At 48.8% G+C, this 23,179-nt stretch overlaps 1 protein-coding gene across 1 annotated transcript in view; it reads left to right on the top strand.

Moving 5' to 3' along the window:
• Tbc1d2b (TBC1 domain family member 2B) overlaps positions 1-23,176 on the top strand; it is a 68,198-nt gene extending 45,022 nt beyond the window's left edge. The window contains exons 6-13 of the mRNA XM_051140761.1: positions 854-1,237; positions 5,242-5,352; positions 6,322-6,515; positions 7,308-7,802; positions 11,699-11,816; positions 16,608-16,793; positions 18,396-18,517; positions 21,173-23,176. Coding sequence (XP_050996718.1) covers positions 854-1,237; positions 5,242-5,352; positions 6,322-6,515; positions 7,308-7,802; positions 11,699-11,816; positions 16,608-16,793; positions 18,396-18,517; positions 21,173-21,368 — 1,806 coding nt within the window. The 3' untranslated portion in view covers positions 21,369-23,176. The remainder of the gene's footprint in view (positions 1-853; positions 1,238-5,241; positions 5,353-6,321; positions 6,516-7,307; positions 7,803-11,698; positions 11,817-16,607; positions 16,794-18,395; positions 18,518-21,172) is intronic.
• Positions 23,177-23,179: the final 3 nt, after the last annotated feature.

The raw sequence follows: 23,179 nt of genomic DNA, 5'->3' as shown, positions 1-23,179 counted from the left end.
TATTCAAAGACCCTAGACCATGGGGACAGGAAGGTCCTCTGAGGAAGGTTGCAGGGTGCTGCTCTCGGTACCCATGCCACTTCCTCAGCCTAGAGTTCTCTGAAGTTTCCGCATCCTGTCAGAAGTGGTATTTTTCTAAGCTGGTGAGACATCCTTCTACCTAATCACTGGACAGTTCAGTGAATCTTAGAGCCTGGATTTCTCCCGCCGCCCCACAAGCCTGTTTTATTTTCTTTTTAATTACGTGTGTGAGTATGTGAATGCAGGCACCCACGGAGACCAGAAAGTGATGTCAAGTCCAGTGAGCCTCCCAACACTGGGACCTTGGAAGCAAGCTCAGATCCTCGGCAAGAGCAGTGGGTGCTCCTCCTTGCTGAATTGTCTTTCTAGCTACCCCCACGCACTTCTATTCGTTTATTTCTGAGACAGCATCTCACTGTGTAGCCTGGGCTGGCCTGGAACAGTTGGCCTTCCTGCTCCGGCAGTGGAATTGCAGGCATGTGCCAGCACACAGCACTTCACAGATCCCTAGCACTGATAAACATGTGCCAGGAGCCATTGCTAATTACAGCCTGCACATCCATTATTTCCCATTTCCTATTATTGTTCTCTTCGGGCTGTATTTGTCTGGTTTTTTTTTTTTTTTTTTTTTTTTTTTTTTTTTTTTTTTTTTTTCCTATTTTTGAGATCGCTCAAGAGGAAGTTCAGTATTAAAATGTTTGCAATGAAGTTTGCCTCTGTGTTTCCTCAAATCCCAATGATTACTTATGTAACACTGTTACGATTTCTGTTTTTCTCCCGCCCAACACCCCGCCTTTCTTACCCTCCACCTCATCATCTTCTTGGCTCTTAGGAGCTCATTCGGCTGCTCCAGCAGACAGTCCGGTCATCCCAATATGACAAGTATTTCACTAGCCACCAAATCAGCCAGGGGGTCCCGAGGGACACACTGGAGCTTCTCCATCAAAAGGACGAGCAGATCCTGGGCCTCAGCGGCCAGCTGGAGAGGTTTGGTGTGGAGAAGGAGAGTCTACAGCAGGAAGTGAGGACGCTGAAGAGCAAGGTGGGCGAGCTCAATGAGCGACTGGGGATGCTGATGGAGACCATCCAGGCCAAGGACGAGGTCATCATCAAGCTCAGCGAATGTGAGGGCAGCGTGTCTTCGCCCACCATGGGGCCCAGCTCTCCTTTGCCCACCCCAGCCAGCAGAGACCAGCTGGAGCTGGACAGGCTAAAAGTAAGAGCCGGGTGTGGGCTGACGTTTTGAACAGACATCCCAAACTCTGTTAGCTCCATCAGCCTTGATCCCTAGATGTACTGTTGTCATGAGCTAATCTGGTAAGAGAGCAGAGCTGGGGGTGGGGCACAGAAACAGACCTTACAGTTCTATTGCAGGCATTTGAAGGACCTCCCAGCACTGTTGCCATTGCTCCTACTGCCTGGGACACTTTCAGCTCTTCCTGTCCCTTGCTTAGAAGAGACTGAAACACCCCTCCCCTTTTACTTATCCCACCCTCAAGACTTCATTATGCCATGGAACACATGGAGGCTGTCATGTTACCCTTCTCTGTACATAAATGCAAATGCAGAGTTAATTTGCATAGCCTCCCACAAACCTGGGTACGGACATTGTCCCAGGGGTCAGGGTACGGCCAGCGGGAAAGGTAGTCCAGAAAAGAAGCCTACTCAGTCGGGGTCAGTGCCCAACATGAGAAGTTGGAAGGACAGAGCTGTCTTCCCAGTGCCTGTCTCTGAGATAGCCCACAGAAGGGGACTGGGTGATAAGCAGCAGATGAGAGAGGGGTGCACCTTGCCCTGTGGGGAAGCAAGGGCAGTCTCCTCTTCTGCCTGTAGAGCACGCTGCTGGTCCAGAGTGAGAGCTGGACCGTTGGGCTGCTATAAGGTTGTGGAGAAGACTAACACATCTTCACTATCAGCGGCTCCTGGGACTCTACTGGAGTAGTAGTTTTAGGTAGACAAGCATCCTCTGGGACATGACCATTCGGTAGAGCCCAACTGACTTGGGCAGACCCCAAATCGGTCCCAGTGAATCCCCACAGCCACTGTCTCCTTGCAAATACTTTGCTTTCAGGTGTTTCAGTTCCAAAGGGAATCTCTCCTTGAAGGGCTCAGGTGTGCTATTGTTGAGAGCATTGCAGGGCGTGTGCGTCATAGCTTCCAGCACCTTTCATTTGGCAGCAGTGAGCTGAGCGTGTTCCCGGCAGGCTGGGGACTTCAGAGTCATGAACACTGAAACAGTGGCAGTGTTGTCACAATGTGTGGGTGGTCTGTTTTAGTGACAACACCCTTTGGATACACAAAGCCAGCATGGTTTGGTTTGGTTTTGCTTTGTTTTGGTATGTGTGTCGTCTATGCGTGGGTGCAGGTGTACATGCACAGGTGTACACGCGCAGGTGTACACGCGCAGGTGTACACGCGCAGGTGTACATGCGCAGGTGTGCTCATGCATGTGGAGACTAGATTTGCTGTTCTTCCTCCGTACTTCTTTACCTTATTTTTTTGAAACAGAGTCTGAGCCCAGAGCATACCAGTTGGCCTGGAAGCCCCAGGGATCCTCCTGTCTCCACACTCCCTGCACTAGGGTTGTAGCTGCACCATCACAGTAGGCTTTTACATGGGTGTTGGAAACCCAAACTTAGGTCCTCATATGCTTTACCAGCTAAGCCCTCTCCGCAGCTCCCAGTAAGATTTATTAATGAGAAGCAAAACACTTCTTATTTAATATTCATATCTGCTATAAAAATAGCCTTTATTACTTGATTTATTTTCTGAGACAAGGTTTCATGTTGTAGTTCAGGCTGACCCAGAACTCGCTGTAGCCCAGGCTGGCCTCAAACTCAAGGTAATCCTTTTTGTCTTCATGTGCAGGGTGCTGGGACTACCTACTAAGTGTGACCTATCATATTTGTCTGCTTTTTGTTTGTTTTTGTTTCATTTTTCTTTTTGCAAGACATTTAATGTTTCCTGTAGACATCAGCCTCATTTATACGCTCAACCTTAAATGTTCTGTCCCTTACTGTGTGTCTCCGAAGTAGTGATAACACTTGGTGTCGGCATTTGTAGCATGGGGCTTTCCAGAAAGTGGTTTTCATCCTTAGCAGGAGAGAAGAGTGTGGCGCACAGTTCCCTAGGAAGCTGAGCCATGTAGCCACTGTGACACCGACTCTTTGGAGACTTTCCTCATGCAGGCGGGTCATCTCTTGTTTCCTTGTATAGCTGGGATAATTCTGAGTGAGTGGTGAGGGTCTTTTTCCTCAACCTTTCTCAACAGTTTTAAAGCTGTGTCTACACAGTAAAGCTTGGTGGAGATAGGGACTTCGTAAGTGGCAGGTGGTTGGCGCATTCCTGGTAAGCAGCGGCAGCCCACCTAGGTCAGGCCCTCATGGTTTGGGTGTTGCTCTGCCTGGACCTGTTACTGCAGTGAGAGCATTCCTCCCCACAAGTAGAGAAGCCGCTGTCATGAGCATGGTGAAGGAAGAGGATGGGGAAGAATGTAGGCGGCTTGCAGGGAGCTCAGACAGCCTTACACTGTGAGCTCGGACTGTGGGAGTCTCTGCCTTATCTGTGAAATGGTGCTGTGCCCACCCCACCCCCAGAGGGTGTTATGAGGGTCAAAGGAAATAGTCCACATCTGGGCCTGGTGCCTTGTGGAGTCTTTACTGCCAGATGTTACTGGCAGTTGTATTAGCATGGACAGAATTTACTTAGAGGGGGGGGTTACAAATCCATGCAGTGAGTGGGGACCAAGCCCCTGTCACATAGTCTTTCCCTCACAGTTCAGTATATTTGGCTTCTCTCCAGCCAACCTCCCTTTAGCTGACCTGCCTTATAATGATGTGTTTGTTCATTGCTTCCAAATACAGTATTTTTAAGATGCCAACAAAAGGGAGAAAATGCCCTGCTTTGGGGCCAGAAAAGAATGTTTTAAACCTTTTGGGTCTGATGTTTTCACAACTTGGGTTGCTGAGGCTGAGTCCATGCAGGGCGGTGGTTAGGGTGCAGAGGTGGGGAGGATCAAGTCCTCAGCCCAGGCCTCAGAGCTCAGAGGCTGGCATTTCGTGGATGCTTGCCTCCTTGGCCAGGGGAGTCTGGGAAATAATGACAAGAATGGCTCCTGGGACTCTGGAGGTCTAAGTGAGACCAGGAAGCTCACGTGCCTCGCCCGGAGTGCTTCTGACCCATGGCATGTGCTCCATGGGTGCCAGCAAAGCAGGGGCACCAGGGGACAGACTGCATCCTCAAGGAAGTTCAGTCTGGAGACTGGGACGTGCCTAGAGAGATGCTCAGAAATGGTTAGGGCCCAAGGGAGGACATGGTTACAAACCACAGCCTTAAAGATGCTTCTAATCCATCTTCATCTAGAAGCTTCCTTGAATTATCATGAAGATGATCTAACGGAGTCTGCAGACTTTACCCTCAGAACCCTTTGCTTGAAAACCATTTCTACTCAGCCACACCTGTACTTCAAGTGACAGAGCAAACCTTGTAACCACAGGAGGCAGAGGCAAGCCAGGTCTCCAGTTCAAGGCCAGACTGGTCTACATAGTGAGTTCCAGGACAGCAAGGGATGCATAATAGACCATCTTTACAAAACTGAAAACCTTTTCTTCAACTTGTACATCCTCTAAATACAAAATACACAAAAGTAAACAGTTGGCCAATCTAGTGAAGGGCCTACCGTGTCCTTGGTAATTTGGGAGGTGGTGCTGGGGACTGGCCCCAGGGCCTTGTGTCTGATAGCCAAGTGCTTTGCCACTGACCCTCTGCCCTATTGTCTTCTTCAGTTTTTCCACACTTTTGAAACTTTGCCCTGTACAAAAGTGAAGAACGTGTCCTCTAAAGTGCCTCCTGCATTGTAGGCTGTCATACCCATCATTACACGGCATTCTTAATTAAGAGCTTTTGTATATTTTTATAGCCTTTTAAAAATAGAAGCTAACTAAGTGAAAATGAGAACTAATGAATATGTTCAATTTCTCTAGTTTAAAAGACTGTTAAATACATCCTGTTTACTTCTGCTAAGTGAATGTTTTTCCTGCCTCCTTCATTACAACAGTAGTTCCCACCTCTTCCTCGTGCCCCAAATGGTCAAAAAGATTCATCAGAAAGCTCCTACTAGCATCTTCCAGATGTCTTAGAACTTGCTCTCACTTAGCAGGACTCAAATATGCTAGTTGCAACCCACATGAATTGATTCAAAAAATTTTTTTTGCCCAACAGGATAGTCTGCAAGGGTACAAAACCCAAAATAAATTTCTAAACAAGGAAATTTTGGAACTCTCAGCTCTACGAAGAAATGCAGAAAGGAGAGAGAGGGATCTGATGGCAAAGGTAAATCAGGATGGATACATTTTCCCATTGATGGGAGGAGGGTGGAGACCGTGTTTAAGTGGATATGCTTTAAACCTACCCCACCACCCTGACGGGGAAAATGTATCAAATGTATGTAAAGTATGTATAGTGCATTTCCTTGTTAATGACAAAGAAATACTCTCACTTGTGGCCTCCTTCATACATTTTTAATGGTGTTTTCAGAGGTGAAAATAAAGTACAATTATAGGGGTCCCTCAAATTAAAATTACCTAGATCTTCGTCTGTGCTGTTGAGATTTGGTCTCACATGTGTGAGACAGAAATGATGAGAGCTTTGCCATCCCCATAGATCCAGCAGGCTTAGAGAGTCATCTGTGGTGACGGCCACAGAGGGCTTCGGGAGCTATGGGGGGCCACAAGCATTCCAGCCCTACGCTAGTGAGCTGTCAGTGCCTGACACTGACAAACAACACCGCTGTTGTTTGCATATACTATTTTTGAGCCGCCTTCCAAGCACATTTCTAAACCTTATTCCTGCATATTTGCTAGGATAAAGATTATTTTTCTGATCGGATAGCAGATGGCAACTAATCATGCCTGGACATAATGTGGTAAAGAAATTTCTGCACATAGGCATCACAGTGTAGGAGTGTTGGGAGTAGAGAGCATTCATGGCCCATGTAAGCACATAGGATTAGGCTTGACCTCAGTAACTGGCTCATGACCCAGTTCTGGTGTTCATTGTAACCATGCTGAAGGGTGTTAACCTGTGCCAGCAACTAAGAAGAAAGAGGGGAACCATAGCAGGCTATTTTAACCCTGGGAGGGTCTGCGGCATGACTTAACCTTTGGCCTGTGTTAGAGTTCGCAGCAGGCTCAGTTGTTCGCCTTTTTGGGGCATGCTGGTTTGGGCCCTTCAGTTGCCTGCGGTACTGAAGGCTTGCTTTTCCTGTCTCTGGATGGAGGTAACACGTTACGTTCTCTGCAGTATTCTAGCCTGGAAGCCAAGCTCTGCCAGGTGGAAAGTAAATACTTGATACTGCTTCAAGAAATGAAGACACCAGTGTGTTCAGAAGAGCAGGGACCTGCCAGGGATGTCATAGCCCAGCTGTTGGAGGATGCTCTGCAGGTTGAGAGCCAAGAACAGCCAGAGCAAGCGTTCGTTAAGCCTCATCTGGTCAGGTAAATGTGCTTGAGTCTGCTGGGTCAGTCCATCCATTTCCAGAGCTCCCTTTCCACGGCAGTAGATACTCACAGGGCACTTAACACTGTGTGTGTTAGATGTCCTGACAGATGGGTCCATATCCTGTCCACCAAAGCCTTGACTAATGTCCATACCCAACGTCCTACATATATCCTCTTCCTTCTCATCACCTTAAAGTGACACTTTCTGGACAGGTGTGGTGGGATATACACCTGTAATCCCAACTACCTGAAAGGCTAAGGGAAAAGGAGTACTTGATGCTCAGATGCCTGGGTTGATAAACATAGGAAGAGTTTTTTATTAAAATAATACCTTTTGAATCGTCAAGTTGTGATATATGAAGACACAGACATGTACATTGAAGTAGCCACATAGGTTAGTCTTTTTTTTCTCTTTTGTTTTTTCTTTTCTGAGACAGTGTCTTTGTAACTACGCCCAGACTTGCCTCAAGCTCACAGTCCCCTCCCTCTTTAGCCACCTGAACACTTAAGATCAGAGGGGTACACCAGGGGACCCAGCTTAAGTCAGCCTTGCTTGGTGACAGTGCCTGTATTTTCTTCTGGTTTCATATGTGAGGTTTTAGCCCACCTGGAAGTGAGTTTTCCCTGTACACTATGAGAGTTGATCTCGTTTGGGCTTTTCCGTGTGGATGGCCTGTTGTCCGGGCCCTGTTCATCAAGAAGCGTGTCATATGCCTGGTGGTCTGAAATGTTTCCTGGTTCACGGCACCCTTGACTGTTTCTACTCTCCCTCTTGTTGTTTATCCACAGTGAGTTTGATATCTACGGGTTTAGGACTGTCCCTGACGATGATGAGGAGGAGAAGTTGGTCGCCAAGGTCCGAGCATTGGACCTGAAGACTCTGTACCTCACAGAAAACCAGGAAGTTTCCACTGGGGTCAAGTGGGAAAACTATTTTGCAAGCACGATGAACAGGGAGATGGTATGCTCTCCCGAGCTGAAAAACCTGATCCGAGCAGGCATTCCCCACGAGCACCGCTCCAAGGTGTGGAAGTGGTGCATCGACCGGCACACCAGGAAGTTCAAGGACAGCATGGAGCCCGGCTACTTCCAGGCCTTGCTCCAGAAGGCTCTAGAGAAGCAGAACCCGGCCTCCAAGCAGATCGAGCTGGACCTGCTGCGCACGCTGCCCAACAACAAGCATTACTGCAGCCCCACGTCGGAGGGCATTCAGAAGCTGCGCAGTGTGCTGCTCGCCTTCTCCTGGCGGAATCCAGATATCGGTTACTGCCAAGGCCTAAACAGGTGGGTGTCTACTGCTCCTGACTGCAGCAACCTCCAGGCTTTGCCTGGCAGCTCCCTCTGCCCCTCAGCTGACTAAGAAAAGCCTGTATTCTGGGGCACAGGAGAGATGGCAGCAAGAAGGATTTTATGATGCAGTGTCCCCAGTTCTAGAATAACTCAGGCAGATTGTGCTGCAGAAAGCATAAGGGATACAAAAGCAGGCTGGGGGTGTGGCTCGGTGGTAGAGTGCGCTCTTGGCACAAGGGAGACCCTGTCCCAGTCTCCAGCACCAGGATTAGTAAGCACAGAAATCAGCTCATTTGAAGCATCCCAGAGTCTCATTTTTTTTTTTTCTTCCTTTGCTCTTCTCTTCACACTTGTATTTTAATCATAAGAACCTGATGGCACTGGTTGATAAATGTAAAAGTAAAAGCTTGTGGTATTTGTTTATACAGGGTCCTAAGTGACTTTTATCCGCTGATTAAAACACAGCCTTTGAAGGACCTAAACTTGACTTTTATAAATATATATTAATTTTTTAAAAAGATTTAATTATTTACTATTATGTATACAGTGTTCTACCTGCATGTACACCTGCAGGCCAGAAGAGAGAATCAGATCACATTACCGATAGTTGTGAGCCACCATGTGGTTGCTGGGGATTGAACTCAGGACCTTTGGAAGAGCAGGCGGCGCCTTTAACCTCTGAGCCATCTCTTCAGCCCATATATATTAATTTTTGCTTGCCAATTTCACACGTGTACACAGTGTACCCTAATCACTCTTGTCCCTAGCACTCTCCCAGCCCCCCACCATCCCTGTCTACCCCCGCCTCCATAAATCTCTCTCCCATTCATGTCTATCTGTTTAGTTTTATAGCCACTAAGTAGAATCTCTTAAAGCTCTTGAATATTTTTCTTGCCTCCGTAAGCAGAAAATACTTAGGGCCTCTCACCTTTTGTTAGTCATCCTGAGTAGTGTGCTGAGTCAGGATAAGGCTGTGGGCTACCAAAGTTGCCTGCCCCCCCTCCAACCCTCCCAGCACCGCACACTTCTTGCCATGAGTCCCATCTTACCACGGCTCATCTCTTCTGTTTTCTGCTGTCACTGCAGTTGCTGTGTTTGGATTCCTTTTAAGTAAATAGATCTCTGAGTTCGTGCCTGGCCTTGTCTGAGTTCTAGACCAGTCAGGGCTACATAGCAAAACCCTGCCTCAAAAATGAAGGGGGAAAGATTAAAAAACAAAACAAAAGAACAGAGATCACTGAATGTATTTGAGCGCTGCCAGAAGCAGAGTGCATGCGGGAGTTTTGCGGACCGCCAGCTGAGCTGGGCTGCAAGGAGGGCTGGGGGAGGGAAGGGCGAAATGAAGGCACTACCTACCTACCGACCGACTACCTACCGACCGACGACCACCGACCGACCGACCGACCTACCACCGACCGACACCGACCTACCCGACCGACGCACAGACCTACCTCGAACCTCGACCTACCTACCTACCTACCAACCACTCACCTACCTACTTACCTACCTACCTACCTACTTACCTACCTACCTGCCTACTTACCTACCTACCTGCCTACTTACCTACCTACCTACTCACCTACCTACCTACCTACTCACCTACCTACTTACCTACCTACCTACCTACTTACCTACCTACCTGCCTACTTACCTACCTACCTACTTACCTACCTACCTGCCTACCTACCTACCTACCTGCCTACTTACCTACCTACCTGCCTACTTACCTACCTACCTGCCTACTCACCTACCTACCTACCTGCCTACTTACCTACCTACCTACCTACCTACCTGCCTGCCTACCTACCTACCTGCCTGCCTACTCACCTGCCTACCTGCCTACTTACTAACCTACACCTACCTACTTACTTACAACCTAACTGAAGCCCGGTGGCAACCAGGAAGCCATGAGGGTAGTACTCTGTGCCTACTCTGTGCCATTGGGAGGTTAAAGAGGACTTTAGCTTCTCAGAGAGTCTCTGTTTAAATACCAAAGCCCGCCTAAAGCAGTCCCAGTTGTACTTAAAGACACAGCTCACACTGTGATGACTCCGAAACGTACTAGAAGTTGAACCCCGACCCCCACCCCCAGGCCAGTGCTCTCCTGGAACCAGTTCTGTGATCCTCAGGGTACAGAGACCTCTGACCGGCCTTCACTCCTGTCCTGTTAAAGCCTCTGAGTTTTCCATAGTTGGGGTGGGGTGGGGTTTTTTCCTCCCAGTACTTGGCATATCTCACTGCCTCCTGAGTGCCGGGTTCTTCAGTGTGAGAACACTAGTGCTTTCCGGGGCTATGCTTGTCGTCTTCAACCTCGCTGTAAATGTCCCCACAGTCTCTGGGGTGGACTTTCACCCTGCCTCCTGGTGTCCTCGCGTGCTGTGCCTTGGGTTATTTGGTTTTTGTGCTGTTCCCCAGTTTTCACCTCCCCGCCCTCTATCCCTTTGAGGAAAGCTGGGGTCATCCCCTTGCTACCTACCCAGATCCTGCTTTTTAATTTGAGATTTGCTGGTTTCCTTCAATTTTATCAAAGAAAAAGAGAAGAACAAATTCTGAGTAAGGGCATTTTTTCCCCTATGAGTAATGCACGTAAGCTTTATTTAGGGCAGAAGTTCTTGGACTTCAGCTAGGTAGAGAGGCACTTTTCCTCAGCTGCCCCATCTCTGGGCATGGACCTCAGGGCCTCACACATGAGCACACACTCTGCCACTGAGCACACAAGCTGAGCACAGCCGCATCCTCACTCTTGTTTTGTGATGCAGGAAGTGGACCCAAGGCCAGAGGCACACTAGGCAAGTGGTGCGCCTGTGAGCTGCATCCCTAGTTAGCCTCTCTTCACACACACCTGAGTTTTAAACTCTGAGACAGACATGAGCCTCAATCTCTGGTTTCCCCATGCTCCTCCGAGACCAGGATTAGTCAGGTTTTACTAGCAACCTCTTGATTATGACAATGTGTAAATAAATGGGTTGAGTGGGCCCACTATGAGTGACACCAGTTGGTGTGTGTGAGTCCCTCCCCTGCCCCATGTACACACCTCATGAAGCTCCAAAGGCCCCTCACTGGGTCCTGTGCAGCCCCATTCCCTCCCTGCAGTGAGGCAGACGGACAGTGGCTGAACCCGGTTCATAAGCCTCTCATGCTACCTTATATTCACATTATGTTTTAGACATAAAATTATCAATGAAAACATTTTAAGTAATGAGCTCAAAGACTTAGGTGCATTAGCAAAACAGTAGAGGGAAGCTTGTTTTGTTGTTTTGTGTTTTGTTTTTTTCAACACAGAGTTTCTCTGTGTAGCCTTGGCTGTCCTGTACTTGCTTTGTAGACCAGGCTGGCCTTGAACTCACAGTGATCTGCCTGCCTCTGCCTCCCTGAGTTCTGGGATTAAAGGTGTGTGCCACCATGCCTAGCTTGAGTGAAACTTTTTTGTAAATAATTTATTCACATCACATCCCAATTGTTGTCCTCCTCACTCTTATCTTCCTGTTTCCATCCTCCCTCCTTCTTCTGCCCTATTCCCCTCTTCTAGACCTCTGACAGAAGGGGTCCTCCTCCCCCACCATATGACCACAGCCTATCAGGTCTCATCCGGATAGCCTGCTTCCCCTTCCTCTGTGTGCCCGCCAGGCCTCCATTTTTTTAAAGAAGGCTGATGGATCACAGGGAGGTGATTTCATTGGGAAATAGTTTCAACTTTGAACAAAAACCAGATGACAAGATCAGAGGAGTGCGGCTTTTCTCCTCAAGTTTCTTCACTGGCCCAGAAATACTTACCTTTCTTCATTAGAGAAGTAGAAAGTGCTCTGGCCATCAAAAAAAGTGGCATGAGCGGATGTCTTGGTAAAGGCAGGAATAGGAGCCTGCACTGACCGTATCCCTGTCTGCCCTAGGCTGGTGGCAGTGGCCCTCCTTTACCTGGAACAAGAAGATGCTTTCTGGTGTCTCGTTACCATCGTGGAAGTCTTCATGCCTCGGGACTATTACACAAAGACTTTATTAGGATCCCAGGTATGTCTTGGTCACTGTCTTACAGACCTATAGTTGTCATGTGACCTGAGTTGGGGGAGGAGGGGCTTGTGCATGTGACTTCAGTGACCAATCTTTGTGAGTCGACTGTGTCAGCTCCTTCAGCTCACTGGGTACCACCGAGAGACAGCCCTCCCTATCACTCTGTCATAGAGCAGGGATGCTGGGGGAGTCAGGTATGTTAGGTCTTCCAGGATGCTGACATCATGCTGGAGGAGATGTGACCTTAGGCTACTGAGGAGGCTGTGTGGGTCTCCAGCCGGGGAAGAAAGAAAAGTTGGAAGGGAGAGTCTCAGCTGTTAGAGGTAGCTCAGGAGCAGCCTCCTTGGTGCCTTGCCCTGCCTGTTCCAAGTTCTTGGGAACAATAATGGATCCTAAAGAGCAGCAGCAGGATGGGCAGTCACCTCCCACATCAGAGGATCTGAGTGGTACATGTTCCATTTCACATCAGGACTTGACATCACAGGACAGAGAAGGGAGGCATGGGCTGGAAGAGGCCAGAGCATCTGTCTCTACCTGGTCCTCCTTGGGCCCCTCTGTGGGGCTGGGGCTGTGTTGATGTTCTCCACTCGCGCTCTCTGCTGCCCTGGCCTATTTTTCTGTTTCCTGGATGGCTTTCCAGCAAGATGGCTCACCGGAGTAAAGTTACTTGTGCCAAGCTTGATGACCTGAGTTAATCTCTAGAACCCACATAGTAGAAGGAGAGAAGTGACTCTTTCAAGTTTTCATCTCCACATCATGGTACATGTAGATACACCCCAAAAGATGGGTATTTTAAAAAAAAAGAGTCACTGGTGGGTGGTGAGAAGCTGAGTTCTGGCCTTCCCACAGCTGCCAAATCCAGGTCCTATCTCAGCTGTCTGGATCCATGGACACCAAGAAGCCTGCCAGGTCTCCTTGCAACCCCTTCACTTGCTAATTGCCTAGGAGCTGGTTCCCTGTCAGCATGAGTTTGAAAACTAGGACATGAACAACGAGGGGACAGACGAGCCAGTGCTCTCGGTCAGTGGGATTTTAAAACTCAGTGGCTAGTGCTTTGTGTATTCACAGCTCCGAGAGCAGCCCTCCAGGCTCAAACATAAAGTCTCGGATGACTCAGTTTGGGAATAGAAAAGCTGAAGGTTGCTGCCCAAACATTCTGAGTGGGGTGACATTAGGTTCTTTTTCACCCCCAAGCTGGTCCCTGTTCTCTTGGGTGTCTATAACACATATGTTTGTCTACAGTGTCTCTGAGTAGTATTTGTTAGGCTGCCTCTAAAATAAGAGCGCCATCGGTCCTGGCACTTGGCCTTGTCAGAACCCACTGCCTGCTGCTGTGACCCAACTGCTGGCCACGATTCCCGTCTTGCCATCCTCGAAGTGCACGTCGTGTGCCAGGACCTCACCAGGCCCTGCGGACACCGATGAATGACACACTTATCCCATGTCCTCTAAGTGCTCAGTGGAGGAGGGGCAAAACAGAGGCCCAAGCAAGCATTCCCTGGCAGCCTGCTCCATGCCCAGCCCTCTGCCAACCCCAGGCCAGCCTCAAGTGAGGCGCCGTCTGCCACCTTGTTGGGAAAAGAGATGTGTACACAGATTTTCCTCCCACTTCAAAGCCAGATGGATGTTCTGTGCTTGCAGATGTCTTCAGCTGACCCTCATCCAGATAGAATAAATCCTGTGCCATCACTCGGCGTCGTGCTCAGATGTCCATCTCTCTTGCTACCTTCCAGCTTCCTCGGTGCAGCACCTGGTCCCCATCGCCAGGGACTTGAAATGTTGGCAAATGCATCATTGTTTGAGTGTTGAAGGCTGAAGTAATGAGCAGAAAGTGTGTGATCTGCCTGTCAGGGATGGCACTCCGGGCGGGGGGGGGGGGGGGGGGGGTGGGCGCGGACAAGAGAGCAGTGCTTCCTGGTGCATGGACACCAGGTCCAGCTTGACTTCTTAGGTGACTTGAGGGCACCGTGGATGGATTGGCAGCTTTTGGAATCGTTCTCAGGTCTTTACATCTAACCTGAGTTTGACAGGGTCAGATAGACATGGTCGAGAGCTGAGACAGGCTCTGCAGACTCTTACGTGCACTTTTGTTTTTTTAAGTATTAAGAAAATTGCTGTTGTTTCAGCAGTTTATACCTTTGATTATGTCTCTTGTTCTTGTTAGGAAGCAGATGTGCATTTTTAATCCCCAAATCCCTGTAGTTTGTTTTTCTTCATCCACCTATAATCTACAGTTAAGATGTGTAGAATTAGTTTATAAAAAGCACTGGTTTTAGTTATTTATTTACTCATTTATTTTTCGATTTTTCGAGAAAGGGTTTTGTTGTATAGCTGGCCTAGAACTCCAAATCTTCTTGCCTTAAGCCTCCCAGGTATGAGGAATGTATGTAGCTGTTCACTAACATGCCTGCTAGTTTTTAGCCTTGCCTTGTTTTGTTTTGTTTTGTTTTGTTTTTTGTTTTTTTTTTTTAGCCTTGCCTTTTAAAAAGTTAAAGTTCAAATAGAAGCTACTTTAAAAAAAAAAAAAAAAGAACTCCCAGCAAATAATTGCCATTTTAAAAGCTTTAGACTGTCCTTTAGAATAACATTTTTTGAAGTGTTAACATTTGATTGGACTGTAGCTGTGTTAGGAATCCCAGGAGTACTCACACCTATTGTCCTGGCAGGCTGTCTTAGCTATGGTTACTGTTGCCGTGATGAAACACCATGATCGAAGCAACTTGAGAAGAAAAGGGTTTGTCTTACCTTTCTATATCACTGTTCGTCATCATCAGAGACAGTCAGGACAAGAACTCAAGCAGCCAGGAGCCTGGAGGCAGGCGCCGATGCAGAGGTCGTGGAGGAGTACCAGTTACTGCCTTGCTCTTTGTGGCTTGTTCACCCTGCTTTCCTATAGAGCCCAGGACCACCAGCCCAGGAATAGCACCACCCACAGTGGGCTGGGCCCTTCCCCATCAATCATTAATTAAGAAAATGCTCTATAGCAGTGGTTCTCAACCTGTGTGGGTCATGGCCCCTTTTCAGGGGGTCAAACAATTCTTTCTCACCGGTCACCTAAGACCATCAGAAAACAGAGATATTTACATTATAATTCATAACAGCAACAAAATTAAAGTCATAAAGTAGCAATGAAGATAATTTTATGGTTGGGGTCACCACAACATGAAGAACTGTATTAAAGTGTCGCAGCATTAGGAAGGCCAAGAACCACTGCTCTACGGCCTTGGCTACAGCCCCATCTTATGCAGGCATTTTCTCAGTCAAGGATACTTCCTCACAGATGACTTTAGCTTGTGTCAAGTTGACATAAAACTAACCAGCACAGGGGTACAGTTGACAGCTTTGCAGATTAGTCCGGGGTGGGCTCTATATGAGCCCCTTCAGAGTGGCCATCCAGTGATCGCCCAATCAGCTGCTGTGAAGAGGGTGTCCTCCTTCCCCGACCATCACCCTACCCTCCCCACCACCACCGCCATGGACCCCAGCATGGGCAGACCAGAGCCTTCATCCTCGAGGGCCTGGCTTTGTGCCTTTGCAGCCTGCTCCTCCCCACCCCTTCATGCAGCTGGGCCTCTTACCGTCGGGGTCTCTTCCTAAAGGTGCCGTGGGGTACTTATCTCCCCAGTCCACTCCTGTGTTCCGGTCTCAGATGCCACGTCTTTGCCCTCTCCATGCCAGGCTCAGAAGTAGGGTGTTCTGAGCACCTTCTCTTACCACTCACACAAAGGGGAGTTACCTTCAAGTTGTTTTCAGTTCAGTGCACTCTCCTCCATTTTCATCAGTTTGGCTAGGGGCCCCTCAGGCGTCCAGTCCAGCCTTCCTGTGGCAGCTGGAAGGAAGGACCTAGAGAGCAGGCCTCACTGCCCACTGTTCAGCATCCTGCTGAAAGCCTTGAAATAATTCTCCTCCTCCTCTGCTGTTTGCAGACTGGGGGTAGAAAAACTGGTTTCAAATAAAATAGATTAGACTATATATAACCAAATGCACATGAGTCCCACTGTGAAGCTTGTTTCTGTTTCTCGCTCTCTCTCTCTCTCTGTGTCTCTGTCTCTCTCTCTCTCTCACACACACACACAGCTAGATTGGGGGGCGGGTGTCACACACAAAGCAGGGAAAGCCCTCAGTCTCAACCCTCTTCCTAGAAGCCTGGTCGCATTTGTGGAGCAGTAGTGCACATGTCTTTTTTAAAGCTCTCAGCAGCACAGTGGGTAAGTCAGCTGTCTCCAACTGTCCTCCTGAAGAGTACAGAGCTGTTTCAAAGTCCTTTGTAGGTGGTGGACCCAGCCAATAAGCTGGAGTTGGGATCACCTGGAACCCTCTGACTCAGGTGTTCTTTCTACCCGCCCTGCCTGTTAAGCCTGTTTGCTGCATGGGTGGGTAGTAATGTTATATTTCTTGTTCGGTGACTCATCTTTCCTCATGCACCTAAGGCTGCCTGTGCTCATAGAGTATCGGCAAACTGACACCAACTGGCCTGCTCTTTTCAATAGCCAGCTGCCGCATGAGATGTTGAGTACAGAAGGAAGCTGCATTCAGGCTGCAGACTGTTCACTTCTCCCCGTGCCCTAGGGAGAGTGACACTTAGTGGCCCTGCAGCGCGTAAGGTCGGTTACTCCTGGGCCACAGAGCAGCCTGCCTCTATGATGTGCCTCACATGGGTATGTAAAAACAGCTGTGTCGCTGCATGTCCCCCATGGCTCCACCCTCTCTTCTCAGGTGAAACAGCCATTCTGGTTTGCTTGCTTAGTACCTAAAGATTCCAAACCTTTCTCTCCTTTGTTTCCTCTTCAGGTGGACCAGCGTGTGTTCAGAGACCTCATGAGTGAGAAGCTGCCTCGGTTGCACACCCATTTGGAACAGTATAAAGTGGACTATACTCTCATCACCTTTAACTGGTTTCTGGTGGTGTTTGTGGACAGCGTTGTCAGTGACATCCTTTTTAAAATATGGGACTCTTTCCTTTATGAGGGACCAAAGGTGAGTGTACTCTTCCAGATACACATGCTTGCCAGGCTGTGACAGACCATGTCAGTAGTGACAGAGTGACTGGTTCACCTAGAACTTGTGAGGTTGCCACAGCACCAAATTTACCTCACTGTGATGTGTTCCTGTAAGCATTAGGAAACAGCAGTTACTTGCATGAAGCTAGGCATGGTAGCTCATAGGAAGACCCTGTCACAGAATAAACCTACAAAACACGCTCAGTAGCTTAGTGGTCTGGTGCTTGCTTTGCTCTTGTGAGGCCTCCTTTAGGCTCCATCCCTACCCTCTTCCTGCCCCCCCCCCCTCATGTAGCACGCTGCAGCAGCAAGCCAGTGCAGCAATCCTCACAGCCTGAGTTTAATCCCTGGAATTCCATGTTGGCAGGAGAGAACCATCTTCCACAAGTTTTCCTCCGACCTTCTGCACACAAGCCTATGCCCATACACATAAACACACCAAATAAATAAATAATTTTAATTAAGTACAAATAAAAACAAAGCATAACTAAGGATATATAGTAAGAAAACCGTCTCTTTCCTCCTGATACCGTATTGTTTTCACCTCAGTTTACTGTCTTCCATGTTTCTAAGTGTATCTAAAGTGTGCTGTTTTAGCCTACTGCATCTTGGAGCTAGTTCTGAATGAGCACATACAGGGCTGGTTTGTAATTTGCTGGTGTTCCCTTGTACATAGCAGCCTCTGATAGTGGCTGCTTTGGTTGTTTGCAATCTCTTGCTACCTCAGAGTAAGCTGAACCCAGCTCTCCTGTGACTTTCTTTTTTCTGCACGTTTGCAAGTGCATTATAGATTTAGCCTAGAATTACAGGATCAAAGGTTGGTCCGTCAGTAGCATTGGGGTAACACCAGATTGCCGCTCAAAGGGGCCTTAGAGTTGACACTCCTACAACAGTTGAGTGTACATGTTGTCCCATATGCAGATTCAGTATCTAGCACAGGTAGTACCACGTTTTATAGTCTAATTTGTCATTGATAGAAAAAATCCTCAACCACGATCATCAACACTATTCCTGTTAGGCCAAAGGTGAGTGTGTGATCCTGTAAGTGGCACCTGCATGAAACAGTGTAGGCTGGCACAGGCCATTCAGGGCTCTTAGATGTGCAAAAAGCAGTTTGTTCCAAAGCTGCCTATGCGTGTAAGGCATGTATTCCCCCTAGCCTTGCCCCAACAACAAATCAGCAAAACCCACTGATGATTTCACTGTATTGGAAAGTCAGACCCCTGTTCACCAGCCGAGACTGCGCCCGTCTCTGCACTTGGCAGCTTCACATTCTCAGTCAAAAACAACCCAGGTTTTGATGTAAAACTGGTGTCTAGGTGTGTGGTCTTTGTGGAATACAAAGGTTAGAAAAGCCTCCTTACTTCATAGGAACATTTCTAGTTAGGGCAGAACTGTTGGAGACCACAAGCATTTGTTTTCCTGTACCAAAGGGCCTTGTCCAGCCCTGGAAGTCACCCTTTAGTTTAAGTGTGTACTTCCCCCAGGGAGGCCTCCAGCCCCCCCCCCCCCCCCCGGCTCTAAATCCCAGCCTCATGCCTGTAGGCACAGTATGTTTTCAATTGTGGTTTTCCCGCAGGTTATTTTCCGTTTTGCCCTGGCACTTTTTAAATACAAGGAAGAGGAGATCCTGAAATTGCAAGATTCGATGTCCATATTCAAGTATCTTCGTTACTTCACTCGGACTATCCTTGATGCCAGGTGAGTCGACAGGAGTCTGTAGACTCAGAGCTGTCCAGGGTGCTGCGTGTGGGAGGGTGCTCCTTCCTAGAGAAAGGAAGGAAGGGCCCTGAGCCAGTGAGACGACAAGGATGAATATGGTTTTGTCCTTTACTCAATGAATAAATCCCAGGAACTGAAAGCAGTGGCTCCATGCCTGAAGGTTTTCTTCCCTCTGATAGCACAGAGTCTGTTACAGGCATGGGGTAGTGGATATTTAAAAATAAATAAATAAAAAATCCTGAGTTCAAAGGCTCCCAGAGGGAAAAGGCCTCCCTTGATCCATGTAGTGATGAAGTAGTCCAGGCTGGGAGGGAAAGAAGCTAGAAAGAGATAGCAAGAATTGTGCTTGACAGAGGGGTGGGAGCATGTGTGTTTGGGGACAGTGGGAGGGGGCTGCCCAGCTTGTGCCAGGGTGTTGGGCCTGGCTCCTGTAGTCTATGCTCAGGACTTGGAGCTTCATTCTAAACATATTCGAAAGTCCCTGAAGGCATAAGAAGATTGGGACAGCCACAGTGACTGTTAGGAGGATCCAGAGAAGAAAGGTAGTGGCTTAGAGAGAGGTGTCCTGAGAGTCGGAGAAAAGTGGGACCGATTGCAGAGATTGGGGATTTTGAACTTGGGAAAACCCTAGGTTTCTAGCTTGAACAGCTGGGATATTCATGAATCGTTTTCCCACACACACCTCAAGCCACACAGTTGTCTCCTGCCTGGGCTGCCATCTTCCCAGGCCACAATTGGTGGTTGCTCTGTTGGCTGGGGTAGACACTGACCATGGAAGTGGTTGGCGGAGGCGTCGTCTCTGCTTTTAGGATCCCTAACTTGGGGAATACGTTTTCAAGATGGTTTTAAGCTCAGTACTAACACTAAAAGTAACCTGAATTGCACCCAGTAAGAAAGGGTATCTGAGAGTGTTTGCTGTGAAAGACTGATCGGAAGCTTAGAATGAGGATTTTGTTCATCTCTGTTGGTCAAGATTATTAAGAACCGTTGAATGAAGCGGGGAGGGGGAGGAGAATGACAGTGAATTCCGATGTGACACCTAATACTGTGTTGAAAACATTTGGCTTCCAGAGATGGATTCTGCCTCACCCTGACAGTAGGGAGGCGGGGCTGCCTAGAGGTAAATCCCCCTCTTCTACTTCCTGTCACCATTGGACAGGAGGCATCTCCTGTCTTGCCTGATCCTACAGCGCCACCTTGTGAATGGCTCTTGATACAGTTTCTCCTTGCTTTAGAAAGTCCACCACACTAAGAGCTCCCAAACAGTTCCCAAATGGTGCTTGACTAACAGTTACTGCTCCCCCTGTCCTACACACCCCACCCCCCCGCCCCATTCCCCGCTCCAGGGAAGTTGCTGAGGATATAGGTGCCTTGGCCCCACCTCCACACTTCCAGTTCCAGTATTTAAGGAGCTGCCCCATACTAGTCGTCCAAAGAGAGGCAGTTCTGCAGAGTAGATAGGGTTTTCTATAGCCAGGTGCATTCAGGAGACTCTGGATGGTGCAAGATTGAACTGGTTGGTGTCTGTGGCAGGACTTCTCGGGGTCTATGAGAGGCTGAGCATGCAAGGGCAGTGTCTGAGTTACCTTGTAGTGCATCCTGGGCCTTGTCACAGTTGGCTCTTTCCAGCTAGAAGAGTAATCATTTAGTAACCCTCTTTTCACTTTCTATAGCAAGGAATGGGCTTCTGCTCTACAGAGCCTGGGGCTCATGGAAGAGAAAGGACAGTGGTGAGCTCCTGGCTCCCAGTCTCAGTGACGCACCCCAGCTAGCTCACAAAGCTGGGCATCGTCAGGCCTGCTTCCCTGTCCTGGAACACGTGGAGACCTTGCCCTGTAAAGAGAGCCACCCAGTCTCACCTTCTCACTTCCTTGCAAGGGAAACTATTTGAAGTACAAAAAGGAGAAATCTGAGGGTTTGCATATCCTGTGTATACCTGCACTAGATGCTGCTCAGGCAGCTGAGACGCAGCCATGACTGACAAGGGACCGAGCCCCTGCTGTCTGGAAGCAAGGCCATGGCCTGGCTGAATCAATTGGGAAGTGGCCTACCACCTTGGCGTAGGAGGAGTCCAGGAAGCAGTGTGACTGACCCACAAGTCCTTAGCTCTGTCTTTATTAAACACTGGCCAGCGGCTCAAGTCTTACAAAACTAAGACGTTGTCAGTTGGTGCCTTGACAAGCAGTATGCACCTCTGTAGACTGTCTTGGCACAGGACACACTGCAGATAGGGTCTGATGTCACCACCATGTCTAGTCCACTGGTGTCAGGACAATCTGCCTGAGCACTTAATATGTCCTGCTTGAGGCTAGCCCTGAAGACTTATTAACACCTGCTGTCACTAAGTGAACAACAGGTTATTAGCACCTACGTGTGGGAATCGTATGGAATGACACCTGTGTCACTCCCAGTGTGCAAATAAAGAATCAGGCCAAACCGGATTCCGAGCTTCAAGTCCTCCCATTAGCCACTGTGCCTTCCTGTCTCTCTCCATAAGACAGGCCTGGGCTTGCAGAACTACATTTCCCCATCACATGGTACATGTCCTGTCCCTCCCTTCCCTGGACCCTAGGCAGTGCTCTGAGCACTCACCTGAGCTCTACTGATGCTCACCTCTGCCCTTTGTCCCACCAGGAAGCTGATCAGTATCTCCTTTGGGGACCTGAACCCCTTCCCCCTGCGCCAGATCCGGAACCGGAGAGCCTACCACCTGGAGAAGGTCCGGCTGGAGCTGACGGAGCTGGAGGCCATCCGAGAGGACTTCCTGCGTGAGCGGGACACTAGCCCTGACAAAGGCGAGCTGGTTAGCGATGAGGAGGAAGACACTTGAATGAACCCCCACCCTAGGATGCTGCTCTTCTTGCCTTCATAACCAAAAATAGCAAAGGCGCGTCTCTGCACATCAGTTGCCAGAATGTACCATCCACGGCCTCTGGGTATCTGCTGGGCAGGTGTCCAAAGCTAAGCTGCACTTTCTCATCTCCCATTTGGAGCAGAGGGTCTGATGGCTTTACAGCCATTTCCATGTCATGGCGTTCGGTCACATGCATCACAGCCATGCTTGCTGCCTGACTGATAACGCGACAGTTGACTGTTCCCAAGGGCCTGTTTACAGCATCTGCCAGTTGTGTGTTTTACCTACAAAAACTACTTTACTCCTTTTATTCAAAGGCAGCACTGTGGAGGAATGCACACAGGGCTTCAGTGTGACTGCTTCCAAGGGCAAGAGGAAACTGGCCTCCCTAGTAGAGAGCAAGGGAGCCCTCTGCTGGTGGCTTCACACTGCCAGCCACATCCCTTTCTGGACTCCCCTTTGCCCTTACACACAGCCTTTCAGACTGTAGCACTCAGCCTGCTCTGCAGCCAGCCCCCACATTTCTCACTGCCAGCTCTTTTGCCAGTTGTCTGTCCCAGCTTGCAGGGGCCTGGCACACCTCCAAGAGCTTCTGTGGAAAGCTCTCCTAGCCGGGAGGTGACTTGTAGATAGCATTCTCCAAGGGTAGCTGGATTTGGTTTCCAAATGAACCTTGCAGTAGCCCCACCCTGCATGAAGGGACATGGGAACCTTTCAGATCTGTGGCTTGTGGGATACTGGGTGTCAGCGGCCAGGCCTCTGGTATCTCTCTTGCCCAGTGGCTGGGTGGAGAGTGGGCCTGATTGCCAGCTTCCTAGATCTGGAAGCACCTTTGCTTGGGACAAGAGTGATAAGCTCTCTAGTCTCCATGTTGCCCAGATCATCCTTGTCCTCAGCAGGGATCTGGGGCCACTGGGCCTCTGGCATGGCAGACTCTGGGGACTTGGAACACTTCCTTCTTGGAGCCTAGAGAGGATCTGAATTAGAGGTTATTTTTGCTCAAGCCTGGAACATCCCTGATGGCTGGATGTCATGAGAAAATATTTTCTAACAGTATTATCGGAACACAGGGCAAACAGCCTTAAGTGGACTATCTTCCACTACCTGGAAAGAGATCGGAAACAATCCTTAGCTAGTGTAAACACACTCAGATTAAGACTTAGGGCAAGACAGTTGTAAGAAGTACTTTTTCCATGACCCATTTTCCTGTTTTTGCTCTCTGCTTTGTAGCACTTGAATGGCTGAGCTAGTTTTTCAGCATCTAGACTGTTCAGCTTCTCTAAAAGTGACTTCATGTATTACCATGTAAGGAGCTGGTCTCTATATCTAGCCAATAGCCTTTGTTTCTTTTCAGGTATCAAAAATGTCATTGTGTCTTTGGGATGGTGGGATTGAGGCCTGGCTTCTTCAGGAAGCTGTCTGGAACTGGACACTGGTCTCACTGCTGTTCTCAGGGTCTCCCAGAGACCAAATGCTGAAAGAACCCCACCTCCACCCCTGTGAAATGATGGCTGTCAGCCTTGGGGACAGCTGCTAAGGAGCTGTGGTAGGAATGGCTTGGAGCCTCATGGCTCAGCTCCAGCTGCCCTGATTTCCCCCTGGAAGATGCCATTCCAAATATATATTTGATGTAAGCGCTATTAGCATTTTAGCAGTGGGTTGCTTCTGTCTCTGTGTCCAGTGGAGGTATATTTAATGTACCTGCTGATATTGGGGACATGACTTAGAACACATGCCTTAAATGTGAGGCCCTGGGTTCTATCTCAGCAACTTGGGGGGGAGGGAGT

Source organism: Acomys russatus, chromosome 32 (assembly GCF_903995435.1).
Source record: "Acomys russatus chromosome 32, mAcoRus1.1, whole genome shotgun sequence".
In the NCBI taxonomy this organism is placed as follows: Eukaryota; Metazoa; Chordata; class Mammalia; order Rodentia; family Muridae; genus Acomys; species Acomys russatus.
This window is presented reverse-complemented; position numbering and strand designations above follow the sequence as displayed.